General features: G+C 47.2%; 1 protein-coding gene across 1 annotated transcript in view; it reads right to left on the reverse strand.

Annotated features, from left to right (window-relative positions):
* MTOR (mechanistic target of rapamycin kinase) overlaps positions 1-13,232 on the reverse strand; it is a 118,941-nt gene that overhangs the window by 3,456 nt on the left and 102,253 nt on the right. The window contains 15 exon segments of the mRNA XM_079143464.1: positions 637-717; positions 974-1,054; positions 3,415-3,480; positions 4,090-4,225; positions 4,588-4,662; positions 5,115-5,187; positions 6,801-6,883; positions 8,387-8,509; positions 9,473-9,620; positions 10,384-10,514; positions 11,719-11,898; positions 12,070-12,204; positions 13,042-13,143; positions 13,145-13,198; positions 13,200-13,229. Of these exon segments, the coding sequence (XP_078999590.1) occupies positions 637-717; positions 974-1,054; positions 3,415-3,480; positions 4,090-4,225; positions 4,588-4,662; positions 5,115-5,187; positions 6,801-6,883; positions 8,387-8,509; positions 9,473-9,620; positions 10,384-10,514; positions 11,719-11,898; positions 12,070-12,204; positions 13,042-13,143; positions 13,145-13,198; positions 13,200-13,229 (1,498 nt within the window).

A 13,232-nucleotide genomic window follows, 5' to 3' on the forward strand; every position in this document is an offset into this window, starting at 1 on the left:
TTTCTCCTCCACTGAGGAACACCGTTCCCCCTCTGGATTCTAAGCTCCCCGAGATGGAGAACCTGTTTCTACTAGCCTGTAGTGCTTGGTAGGTACTCTGACTACAAAAGCTAAGGTGGGAGGCCCCAGTGTGCAGTGCCTGGCATCCGTGTCTTCCGACTCCTGGCGCCCTCTGAGGGGGGTTCTCAGCGTCTGAGGAAGCAGGCTTGGGGGTCACATGGGCAGCGGAGCAGAGCTAGAGTCTGGCTTCCCCGGTTCCTACCCTGTGTCACACCTCCCAGTAGAAGATGGTCTGTGTGAGAAACTCCTGTTCAAAAGCACCATCTTCCCCTTCCGTTCTCTCTGCTCTATGATGGCTGCCAGTCCAAGTGCTCTGACACCACGCCATGATGACAGAAGACAGCTCCCTGAGTTTGGCTGATTTTGGAGCAAATAAAACTTTCCTACCTCCTGAACTAAATAAGACAGAGTTACATGACCCAGAGAGCATGCTCCAGTGCTGGCCAGAGACACTGTGAGCCACACGGGGCCAAAGCTTAGGCACGGTCCCTACAGAGCAGGGCTGCCTGCCCACTGGAGGAGAGGACTGTCTCCTCGGCCTTTATGTCCCTTTTAAGTGAACACACACACACTCACCAGTGAGCTTATCTCGAACCCGGTTAATAATCTGAATAGCTTTCTTGTTCAGGGCTTCTGGCTTCACCAAACCATCTCCAACTGGAATATAAAAAGTAGGAGTTAACAGTAAGAACTGTATCGTGAGGACGGGTGGGCAGTGCCCTGCTTTTCATAAACATTCAGTTTTGCGAGCACTGAGCAATCCTTCCTCTCCTTAGAATAATGAGATCACGGAACCTTTCCTCTCAAAGGCAGTTTTGTTGCCATGCCTTGCTGACCCCGCTCATGGTTCAACACAGCTGCTATTTTCTTAATGAGCTAGTTGTTGGTACAGATCCTCCAAGGGTGAACTTACTGAAAGAATGAATAGATTCTGGCACTGTGGTCCCTGTTTTCTTATGGGCTGGTTCTCCAAGTTCCACACCGTCCAAAATTTCTAGGGGGAAGAAATAAATTAGCAGAACATTCACAGACCAAGAAGCCATGGTCAGTGCAGCCCCTGCGGCCCTGCACACCACGTTCCTTTACACGTGCCCCGCCTGGCTCCGGTGGGGGAGAGAGCTTTATGCTGTTTTTCACATGTTAAACCTTTTGAAATCTGCAAAGCTACTTTTGAATGTGAGTTGTTATGATAGTAACAACTTATGTGGTGCTTCTCAGAACTGGAACATAAATCTTCCAGCAAATAGCATTAATTAAACATTGTGCTATAGAAAATGGGAGCATAAGCCAAGTCGTGCTTGGCTGGACAGAAACTGATGATATGTAAAGAAGATCAGCTTTGCGACAGGTCACACAGGGTTGAGATGATATTTCTTGGAGAATATACATGTCACTTCTGGGTAGGAAAAGTCCTCCACTGAGTATGACCTTCGGCAGGAACGAGTCTGGAATCTAAACCATGAAATCATTTGAACGCCAACCTTGGAAGCCACAGACCTTCCACACAGAAGGTAGTGTTAGCACCACTTTTGTTAGCCCTCCTCCTGGAACTTAACCTTTAAGCTGCATAAAAACGACCAGGTCCGCCGCCATCTGGAGCCACCACACGGACTGCCTGAACTCCCCTGCACCCTGGAGGCTGACAGGAGCCACTCAGCAACATACTCATGAGATGGACTCTGAGAATGAAGCCGTGAGTCTTTGTAAACTGAGGGTACACCAAGAACGAGACCAGCCATTGGCACAAGGGACCCCAAAGGCTGAGGGTAACAGGAGGCTGGGCAGCCTGGGTATTCACAATCCTGTCACAGGGCTGTGGATGCAGCTCAGTGGTAGAGCACTTGCTGACTGTGTGCCATGCCCTGGGTTCCATCCCCAGTCCTGCAGGGGCAGGCATGATGGAGGAACCTCACAGATCCTGTCACAGTGTCCCAGTGCAGTCCACATCTGTCTACATGTGGCACTGTAATCTGGCAAACACCCTGTTTCTTCTGACCCAACCAGAGCCTATCCATTCAGTCAGGATGAACTGTCCCTTTTCTGGCTAAGCAATGGTTAATGCCACCAATCCAAGTGCCCCTTCCTGAGCTTCTCCTTCTGCAGTAGGAGGACTGAATGCAGGGGTGCCCTACCACTGAGCTATATCCCCAGCACTTTTTATTTTGGAACAAGAGCTCACTAAATTGCCCAGGCCGGCATGGAAGCAATCCTCTGACTTTGGCCTTCTGAGTTGCTGGGATTATAGGTTTGTGTGCCACTGTGCCCGTACCCACAGTACTTGTCTTCCAAACCACAGTACAAATGGGTGCTGAAGGGCAGAACCGAGTGTGTTGGTCTCTCCCTCTCTTTTTTTTATCCCTAGTACTGGGGATTGAACCCTGGTCCTCATGCATGCTAGGTAAGCGCTCTGCCCAGCCCTGTTCTCCCATGATGTCCAGCACACTATGGTCAGTTCTGTAATGTGACCCTGCACATCTGTAGGACAGTGTCTGCACCTTACACCGTCTCTGAGCCTGGAGACATTGTTTGGTTTAGTTAAGTAACTAGTTGCAAATGTCCTGTAAGTATTTGTAGAGAATATTTGTGTACCTAACAGTGTTTCTCAAAGTGTGAACTTTGTAGGATGTTGTTAGATGTCAACGAAAAAGGGTGGGGGAAGAAGAAAAGCTAACAGAGCCAAACACCTGACTCTAACACTTCTGGGTTTTCAATGCACAAAAGGTACTCTGGCTCTTGGAGGGCCACATGTCCTCCTGAGACTGTGCCCTGTGAGGGACATGCCTGGAAACAGTGTTTCATGTGACTTCAGGCCTTGTTTCAGGGCTATAAGCAGATTTTGGCTGCTCCCACCTCCCCTTTCTGAATTATTAATAATGCTTCAGGGGCTTCAGGTGTAGCTTGGTGGTAGAGCACTTGAGGCCCTGGGTTCCAAACAAAGCAAAACATTGAGGAGCCAATGTTACTACTTATCCCAGCCTGACACTGCTGAAGGGCTTGCTCAACACTGGCTGATATCTAGATGCATTTCTAACTGTTTTTATAGACAGATTAAAATCAGATGATAAAAATCTTGGAGCTTGAGGTATTCACTCCATCCTGCCAGACAGTAAATAAAAAACATATATTAGGTGCTTGGTGCTTGGTAAATATTTTTAGACCATGTTCTGAAGTTCCACAATGCCTGTGGGCGATACGTCAGCAGTGTGGCATCTCTGCCACACCATCACTGTCAAGAACTTGAGAAAAGCACGCGACCTCCTTGATATTCAGCAGCCAGGCCCACTTTGAATCCTGCCTCCGAGCAGCAGGCATGGCTCCTCGTTCAGGATGCTCAGCCTCCCTGGGCGCACTCACCTACTGACTGGCCTGCAGAGTAGGAATCTGTCCGCGTTCGGGACCGCTTGTTGCCTTTGGTGTTTGCTAGGGAAAGAAAGGAGGAGCGTTTAGCACGCCTCAGACTTTCACTTGCAAGAAACCTGGTTGACATGCTTTCTTATAATTGCAAAAGTGTGATTTTCCCAAAAAGTACGACTCTGAAGAAAGAACAGAGACATATTACTCAGCAGTGGAAGGGCTGTGGGCACGGGACAGACGTGGGGAGGACACTCTACTGTAGAGCAGGTTTACTTTACCCTATAGCATCCCTAGTGCCACAGGGATGCTATAAGGTCAAAGTCTTATTTAATCGCAGTGAATTAGAAAACATCCTTGTGCTAGTAAAACATCCTTGAAGGAGGCAGAAACAGGCTAGAAGATACTGCTGTCTCAAATTACAACTGTTCCCATTTTTTATTAAAATTCCAGCTTACCCAAACAACCATTAGGTATCTAAGTTTATCCTGAAAAGTATATTAATGAATATCTAAATCAATAATGGGAGTTTCCTAGTCTAGCTAGTAAAAATACCTGAGCTGCTCTGGGTGAATGGAAAGCGACAGGGCTCAGGCTCCAGGTTAGTGGAATGTAAAGTGACAAGTACTCTAATTTGGGGGGTGCCAACCCCAGCTCCATACATGTGAACATACTTACTGTCCATCAGCCTCCAGTTCAGCAAGGGATCATAGACAAAGGCCTCCAGCACAGCCATGACACTGTCCTTGTGCTCCCGAAGCACTTCCATCACCGTGTGGCATGTGATTCTGTAGTTGCCATCTAGACCTGTAACCTGGAGAAGGGACAGAGCTGTGCACCACAGGAGTCACGACCTTATGACCAACAGTGAGGGAACATCTGTCACCATCACCTAGGGAGGACGCAGACCCAGGCCACTGCTGATGCAGCTGCTGGGAACCTCCTGGAAGAAGGACGCGTGGCAGGACTGTGGTAGGTATGACACCAGGCTGAGGGGCATGGTGGGGCTTACCAGGACCTTCCTAACACAGTGGGGATCAACGGGAGCCTGCTACAGAAGTCACGGGACCATGCTGGGGAACTGAACTGTGAGCTCTAACAAGCAAGTCCATTCTTCAGAGAAGGAGGAGACTGTGTGGTCCCATTTCACTGCAGCGATTCCCAACGTCCACTCACCTCCATAGCATTGGTCAACATTCTTGTTAGTCTGAATGGAATCTTCTCTGGAAATTTCTCTCTGGTCATAGCAACCTATGGGGTATCAAGGGAAAAACCAAATCCACAGTTAGACTGTTTGCTTCAGCTAAAGTAAGGTAAAGGCAGGTGGCTTTCCTTTGCCTCATCTGCACCGATCCACAGGACAGCACAGAAATGAAGTGGCTAGAGTTCAGTGAAGGGACTGCTTATGGGGATCTGAAAGATGGCCAGAAACCCACAAGACAAGGACAGGGCGCACTGCTCAAGGGCTGGCCAGCAGGCAGTGTGTAGGGTGGCTGATTCCTCCACTTAGTGAGGGGGTGCAGAGGGTGGTCCCTGCCTGCGGGGCATAGAGGCTGACCTCAGGCAGGGACTGCAAGGCTGCGACTGACTTGATCGTGTTGGCAGGAGAGTTGGGGAGAGGAGGGATGTTCTGTTCTGGGCTTGTGTCTGCCTGAACTGTCAGGGCGGGTGAGGTTCTCCATGGTGTTCGGGAACGGGTTTACCTCAAAGCAGTCCCCAAAGTCAATGTGCAGGATCTTCCCACTCAGCCGGTCCAGCATCAGGTTAGATGGGTGTCTGAGAAGCAGAAGCGAGAGCAGAGAAGGGTCAGCAGAACGGCACCGAGGAATGTCAGAGACGTCGGAAAGCTCCAGACAAATCACAGCTCTCGGCTCAGTCTGGTCCACCTGCCTTTTCTTTTTTTGGTACCGGGGAGTGATCCCAGGGGCACTTGACCCCTGAGCCACACCCCCAGCCCTAGTTTGTATTTTATTAGAGCCAGGTCTCACTAAGCTGCTTAGCCTTGCCATTGCTGAGGCTGGCTTTGAACTCACGATCCTCTTGCCACCTCACCTGATTCCCACCTGCCTTTATAAGCCAAGTTTAATTGGAAAATGGCCTTCTTCACTTCTGCACTGTTCCACTTGCTGCAGTGGCCGAGCTGGCACTGTGACAGAGGCCATACGACCCACAAAGCCGAAGAGACCTCTTCTGTTTTTTGTAGAACAAGGTCTGCTCCTGCTCCGGAGCGGCAGTGGGGGTGTTCCAGCAGGAGTCATGGGAGAACTTGCTTTCCTGGGTCGTGGGCCACGTGACAAACAGTTCACGGCAGTGATGGCCCCTCAGGGTGGTAAGGCTGTCCCTACCACTGTGCAGCCATCCCAGGACCTATCTCCGCAAACCTCTGAGCCAATCCAGGCAAGCTCATCTGCCTTCTGTCAATAGGTATTTTGCCAGGGTTGTTTTTTTGGCTGTTGTTATTGTTTATTTTGTTCCTTGGAGACAAGGTCTTGCAATGGTGCCTGGACAAGTCTCTAGCTCCTGGGCTCAAGTGATCCTTCCACCTCAGCCTTTTAAGTGCTGAGGTTACAGGTATGTGCTGCTGTGCCTGGCTCACTTGTTTTCTTTTTGAGGAGAATTTATTTCTTTTGGAGGACGAAATTATTTCTCCTTTCAAATAACTGCTTGAGACACAATCCCAAAGAAACAGAGTTCATCAGAGAACCATTTTTCTTTATGTTCTTATGAGTCAATTCATGAACATACCTGAATTACTTTTTTAGTCAGTATGTTTGGATGAAATTTATTAGTTAAAACATCATAAGGATCTATTTTGGTTGGTTTCAAATGCAGGAATAGAATTAACTATCCTAGTATCATGATAATTATTTAATGTTTACTAAATCAATAAAATCCATCTTACTTAATGTAGTTTTGAGTACACTGAACTGACCTATGGAGAAAGTAGTACTCTTGAGCTATAGTTTGCTTCTCTTTAGTTGAAGGGTTATCCCATTGGCATAAACAGACTAAGGCTAGGGCTGATGCTGTAAAAGAATCTAAGTAGCGGGCTACACATGTCTGTAATTCCATCTACTTGGGAGGCTGAGGCAGAAGCACTGTAAGTTCTAGGCCAGCCTCAGTAGCTTAGAGAGAACCTCTCTTAAATAAGAAATCAAGAGGGCCAGAGCTATAGCTCAGTAGTACAGCACTTGCCTAGCATGTGTGAGGCCCTGGGTTTAATCCCCAGTACTGCAAAAACAAACAAACAAAAAACCCAAAAGATGTCTAAAGTAAAAAAAACAAACAGCTATTTACCAAAAGGTCATAAATCTGACTGGAAAACAAAACTATTCAAGAAGACTACTGAAAAGAAAGAAGAGTAAAAGAAACAAATTAAATTCACTCACCTGTCTCCTAGGCCCAAAATATATCCAACCATTGACATGACTGCTAAAGAGCGGGTATAGTTGGTTCTTCGGTCAAACCACACCTATAAAATAGAAGCGTGTGTGGACCCTGGTGCTGAGACCTGCATGAGTTCCAATAGTCAGACCCCAACCAGTTCTGTTCTTTTATTCCATTGATAACCAGTGGGAGCACATGATGGAATAAAGATCCCATTCACAACAATAATCAATCACTACGCCTTAGAATAAACTGCAATAGAAATGTGTTGGGTTTAGATGAACAAGTAAACTTTTCTTAGAAACATAAAGACTTGAGTAAATGAAGACTCACTTTAGGATTCACTTAAGATTGCAAAGATGCAACTGGCTCCCCAAATCACTGGATATATTTAATATAATGCCAATGAAAATGCAGAGGCACTGCTGGGCACAGTGGCACATGCCTGTAATCCCAGTGGCTAAGGAGGCTAAGGCAGGAGGATCATGAGTTCAAAGTCAGTATCAGTAACTTATCGAGGCCTTAAGCCACTCAATGAGACCCTGTCTCTAATAACATATAAAAAAGGACTGGGGATGTGGCGCAGTGATTAAGCACCCTGGTTCAATCCCTGGTACAAAAACAAAAAAACAAAAAAATTCAGTGACACTTAAGGACCTTGACAAAATGATCCCAAAACTTATCCGGAAGAAAAAATTCATGAAAATAGCTAATGTGAAGAGACTTGTATTAATGGCATTTTAAAGGTACTTAAAGAGGAACAGGCAGAGGGAATAATGAAATAGAAGCCATAGAAAGAGATCCGTGGGCATGTGAGAATTTATTGTATAATGAAAACTGACTCTTTCAGGTGGTGGGGAAAGAATGGGTTTTTGGTAAATAGTGTGGTGGCAGCTAATCATCTTTTAAAACACAAATTACACCATAGTTTTATTGATTTATTTTTATTATTGTTATTTTTTTTGGTATTGGAGATTGAACCAGAGGTGCTTTACCACTGAGATACATCCTCAGAGATGTATCTTTTATTTTGAGACAGGGTCTCACTAAATTGTCAAGGCTGGCCTCAAACTTGCAATCCTCCTGCCTCAGCCTCCTGAATTGCTGGGATTACAGTTGAGTGCCATCAAGCCTGACACACCTTAGTGTGAAAAAAAAAAATTCCACATCAGGTTATAATCTAACTGTAAAAATGAATCTTATAATTAGCATAAGAAAATATAGGTAAAAAAGGATGTCATCTTGAGGTGGAGAAAGCCTTTCTAAATATAAAGCCAAAGGTGGAAACTTAAAAAATCTGCTATCACTGACTTTAAAAAGATCAATGTATCACAAAGAAAACAAAAAACCCCAAACCCCAAAACGCTAACAAAATTAGAAAATCAAGTAAACAGGAAATTTACAATGTATATGAAAAAAAGACTAATGACCCTAAATATATAAAAAGAGCTTAAGGACTATTATAACCAAGAGGAGAAAGCAGCAAACTACTGAGTCTAACCCTCTAACTGCACTTAATTTTGCTGTTAAAGACTGCACATAACAGCAGCCTGTCAGGAGGGGGTGCAGAGGCAGCCGAGTGGCCTACCTCGGAGCTGGGGCTCTTCAGCCATAGCAGCTTGGCCAGGTCGTCCCCGGCCGTGTTGTTGACTGCGTGCTCGAACACTTCCACCTTCTGCATCAGGGTCAGGTGGTCGTAGTCTGGAGCCATCTGCATCAGACACACCATTCAGTCAGAGCAGCCCCAACAGGCAGCCAGAAGCCAGGAGGCGCGGGGCTGGGCCGAGCAGGGCTGTTCTAACTTTGCTGCTAGTCAGAGAGAGATGGGAAGCAAGAAGAGCACACGGGCCACGCTGACTCCCAGGGATGGGCAGAGACAGCTGACTCGCCTCAGTACAGCCCAGTGGTGTGGGCAAGGGGGACTGGATGTTTTGAGGTCTGGATAACAATTCTCCTTCCTAGTCTTAGACATCTACTCACCAGGATTTTTCCAGAGCTTTGTATACATAAGGTAAATATATGCTGCCCTATATTTATCTGTCTAGTCCCACCCAGGACAATGAAAACATAATTTCCAGGCTTAGGAGACTCTGATTCTTTAAAAAAAATTTTTTTTTTTTAAAATTTAGGGTATCAGGGATTGAACCCGGGGCACTTAACCACTAAGCCACATCTCCAGCCTGTTTTTAAAATTTCCTTTTGAGATACGGTTTTGCTAAATTGCTTAGGACCTCACTAAATTGCTGAGGCTGCTTTTGAACTTGTGACCCTCCGGCCTTGGCCTCCAGAGTCACTGGGATTACAGAGATGTGCCACCATGCCTGGATTCTTTTTTTAAATGACCCTCACAGGCTGGGCTAATTTGGCCTCATGATTTGTGCTGAAATCCTGTAATTTTATTCTACTTTATATTTTACAGTGCTGAAATTGCATGCCGGGCAAGCACTTTACCATGAGTTTCATACCCAAGCCCACTTTGGTTTCATAGAGAATGTTTTCTGCTTTAGGATTCACCTCATTAAACTCATAAACTTCAACAGCAAATTCCCCCAAATAGATTTTTCACTGATGGACAAACAAAGGAGAACTAGAGAAGCAGCCCTGTGTGGATTCCCTGATGTGTGAATTCTGCCCCTAGGACCCTAAAGGTGCTGGGCTGAAGGCCTCCTCATACCCGCAACATGATGCGGTGCTCAATGTTGAGAAGGATCTTCTTCTTTTCCCTGTAGTCCCGGATGAGGGCGTGCAGCGTGTCGCAGTGGGGGACCCAGCCAATGAGGCCTGAGTTGGTGGATAAAGGGATGACGGCATATCTCTGGATGCTGGTGCCAGGAAAGGAGAACAGGGTCATTTTGTACAGGAAGAGCATACCTCTGATCTGCTCAGGGCACACACAGATTTGGTACTGGGAATTGAACCCAGGGGTGCTTAACCACTGAGCCACATCCCCAGTCTCTTAAATTTTTTATTTTAAAACTGGGTCTCACTGAGTTACTTGGGGCCTCGCTAAATGCTGAGGCTGGCTTTGAACTTGCAATCCTCCTGCCTCAGCCTCCTGAGCCACTGGGATTACCAGTGTGTGCCACTGCGTTCAACTCAGACTGTCTTTAATGAACCTGTACTTGGTTTTTGTGAGAGGTGCAGTGAGCAAGGCTTTGTGAAGAATAAGGCATCACAGAAATAGTAACATGAAAGCGACTCTGGCCTCCTCGTCCTGCCTGACAGACTGATGGCTCTGGAAGCATGGAGTGAGGATGTCTGAGATCAGGAGGAGGAGGAACAACAGGGCCAGGGACAGGAAGGCTTAAGCTGAGTTTCAGCCCCACGAGGGGTAACACACAGAGTTTATATAATCCTCCTTTGATCTCAAATCACTCCCTCCTGAATTCTTTGGAGGTTGTTAAAGGCATATCCCACGTGGAGAATCTTTCTTCTTGTTTTTGGCACCCAGGCTACTGATAACTTCCTGCCAGGTATATATGGTTTTATAACTTATGAGATAAAGGTGCATGATTATATGCACAGATGTAGGAGAGAGTGAGAAGACTTCTCAAAGCTTTGCTATTTTCACAGCACTCTGAATACCTGAGATTTTTCCGAAGAGACGTGGGGTCATTGGCCAGGAGGGTGTTAACCAGGCCAAAAAGCTGCATCACCCGCTCGTCCTGCCGCAGGTCTTCGTGGCCTTTCAGGAGGAACACAAACTCATGGCCGTTGCCTGCCTGCAGGGGAGGTGGGAGCAGTTAGAGCAGAACACAGGCTCTTACATCTGGAGCTAAGACCAGCAGGTATCCCAAAGATCCCGTGGACTACATACATCTCCCTACTCACGATCCCCTACAGACAGAGGAACACGCTACGACTGAGGACGACAGCTCTGCTTTTGGATGCCTCTCAATGACCAAAGATGTTTCAATTAAAAACGCCTGCTCCTGAGGACCTGTAATGACTCTGCAGAGATGCCACATGTTTCTCTCCCTTACTCACTCTGACCTGAGAAGCCTGACCCCCATGGCCTACGTCACTTGGGCTCCAGCTGGTGTGGCCAACAGGGCACTAGTAGGAAGGGAGAGGAGAAGGGAGAGGTCAGGGTATTTGCCTCCCAAACCCTGCCTGGTCACGGTCTAGGAGTAGCCCTGTCCCTCCACCTGAGCTACAGCTTCTGCTGGCTGGCCTCTCTTCCAAGGTAACAGTTCTTGTTAGTCTCCTTGCCCTTTCAGGTCTGGAGGGGTGGGGAAGAAGAACGAGGAATATCTTCTCCTAACTTTGCTCACCCCTCTGGAAGTAGTTCCTTCATTAACTTCTTTAATCCAAGGTGCTGAGAACATGACTGACCATGTTTTTTATTGGAAGACACCAGCCCCTGGAGAGACCACCACCTGTGCACCATGATTGATCAGTGTTGGTGAAAATTGCTGCACTTCAGAAATGAGCGTCATTAAAAGGGAGAGACCTCAAGGTGCCACCCAAGTATGCAAGTCTCCCTCGACCATCCCAGGTAGGTGTCACTGCCCCTAGGGCAATTTCAGACTCTGGTGTTGAAGGCACCTCCCCATGAGGATTCATCTCTATTCTAGTTTGTTTGATTTACACAAAGGGAGAATTCAAGAACCCAGATGCTCTTTCTTCATGGCTCAGACCTCTGAGTTGCATCAGATGCCTTCTGTTGGCCTCATCAGTTCAACACCTGCCCACCACCAGCACCAAGTCTCCACACACGAGATCTAGCTTCCCTTCACCAGGCACAGCTCTGAGTACACTAGGGGCCCCAAGGTGGTCCTGGAAGGGGATGTCTACTGTCCTCCCTTCTTGTCCCAAGAGATGAGAAGAGTTGCAGCACATGAAAGAGGAGCAGCTAGAAGGGCAGGCAGTAATTTCAGAACAGGGGGCAGGGACACAGCCAGGAAGGCAGAAGTGCACCTTACCCATGAGCGTCAGCTTCCGGGGCCTCTGCTTGGATGTGATGACTTGCAATGACGGGGCTATGGACTGAATGCGAATGATTGGCTGGTTGGGGTCATATGTTCCTGGCACAGCTAATTCAAGGTCTCGGCACATCAGAAGTTTTGGGGAAACATACTGCAGCTCTAAGGATGTAAGCTGTGAATAATTACCAAAAAATTTAGTTAGAAAAGTAAACTCCAGAAGGAATTTAAATACAATTTAGGCCTTTTTCAATGGAGGACCAGAACCAAGTACTTTTCTATAGGTAAAAATGAAACCAGATGCTTAGGGTGACTATCAGGAAGTTCAACAGAAAGGACCACTTACCTGGGGTAGCTGCTTTGAGATTCGCCTGAACACGTGGTAGTAGAGGTCCCAGGCTTGGGTGAGGTCCTTGACGTTCCCTGACTTCATGTACTTTCTGCACCACTCTTGGGCCTCCATTAAATCCCGGCCATATGCCTGAGAAGGAAAGCGGGGCAGACGTGTAAGTTGTCAAGGTGGCCACTACGACAGGAGCTAAATGAAATGCCCAGGCGGACCACAGAAATCCTCCCGGAGCTGGCTGGCCAGAAGGTGCTGGCAGGTGAGCACAAACCGCTGAGCAGTTCTCCAGTCCGGGAGCTCTGGGATCATGAGCATGACTCGTAAGTTAAGGGAAAGTCAGAGGACAGATGAGATGGCCTGATTGATTTCTAATTAAAATTTCAGGAGGAGTTGGAAGTGTTCCTAAGTGGTAGAACTTGTGTAGCATGCATGAGGGGCCCTGGCCTGATCCCCAGCACTGCACCATTAAACAAACAAAAAGAAAGAAAGAGAAAAGAAAAAGAGAAAACAATTACTGGTGGTGCACACGTGCAATCCCAGAAACTTGGGAAGCTAAGGCAGGAGTATTACAAGTTTGAGGCCAGTGTTGGCAATTTAGTGAGGCCCTAAGCAACTCAGTGAGACCCTGTCTCTAAATAACAACAACAACAAAAAAAAGGGCTGGGGATGTGGCTCAGTGGTCAAGTGCTCCTGTGTTAAATCAGTACCACAAAAAGGAAACAAAATAAAATCAGGCAGATTCTTGTAACTTAAAGACAATTAAGTTTTTATATCCTATGACCTCTGCTGGAGTCCTTGTATTAAAGGCAGAAGAGGGCTGGGGAGATAGCTCAGTGGGTAGAGTGCTTGCCTTGCAAGCACAAGGCCCTGGGTTCAATCCCTAGCACTGCAAAAAAAAAAAAAAAAAAAAAAAAGGCAGAAGAAAGGCTAGCAGGAAAGGAGTTGCGTCCTCTGGTGCTTTCCATCCCGTACCTGATTGAAGGATGTTTCCTTCAGGGTCTGGGGGCCCCGTTCCATCATAGCGTGCAGGGGCTCCAGCACCTCAAACATGCCCTTCACATTCCTCTCGTCCCCCGAAGTACAAACGAGACGCCTCTTCCAGCCTTCGTGCCAACATCTCATGCCACAGGAATGGCCACCCGTATCAGCTCCTCGCTCACCTG

The sequence above is a fragment of the Sciurus vulgaris genome, assembly GCF_902686455.1.
Source record: "Sciurus vulgaris genome assembly, chromosome: 1".
Lineage (NCBI taxonomy): Eukaryota > Metazoa > Chordata > Mammalia > Rodentia > Sciuridae > Sciurus > Sciurus vulgaris.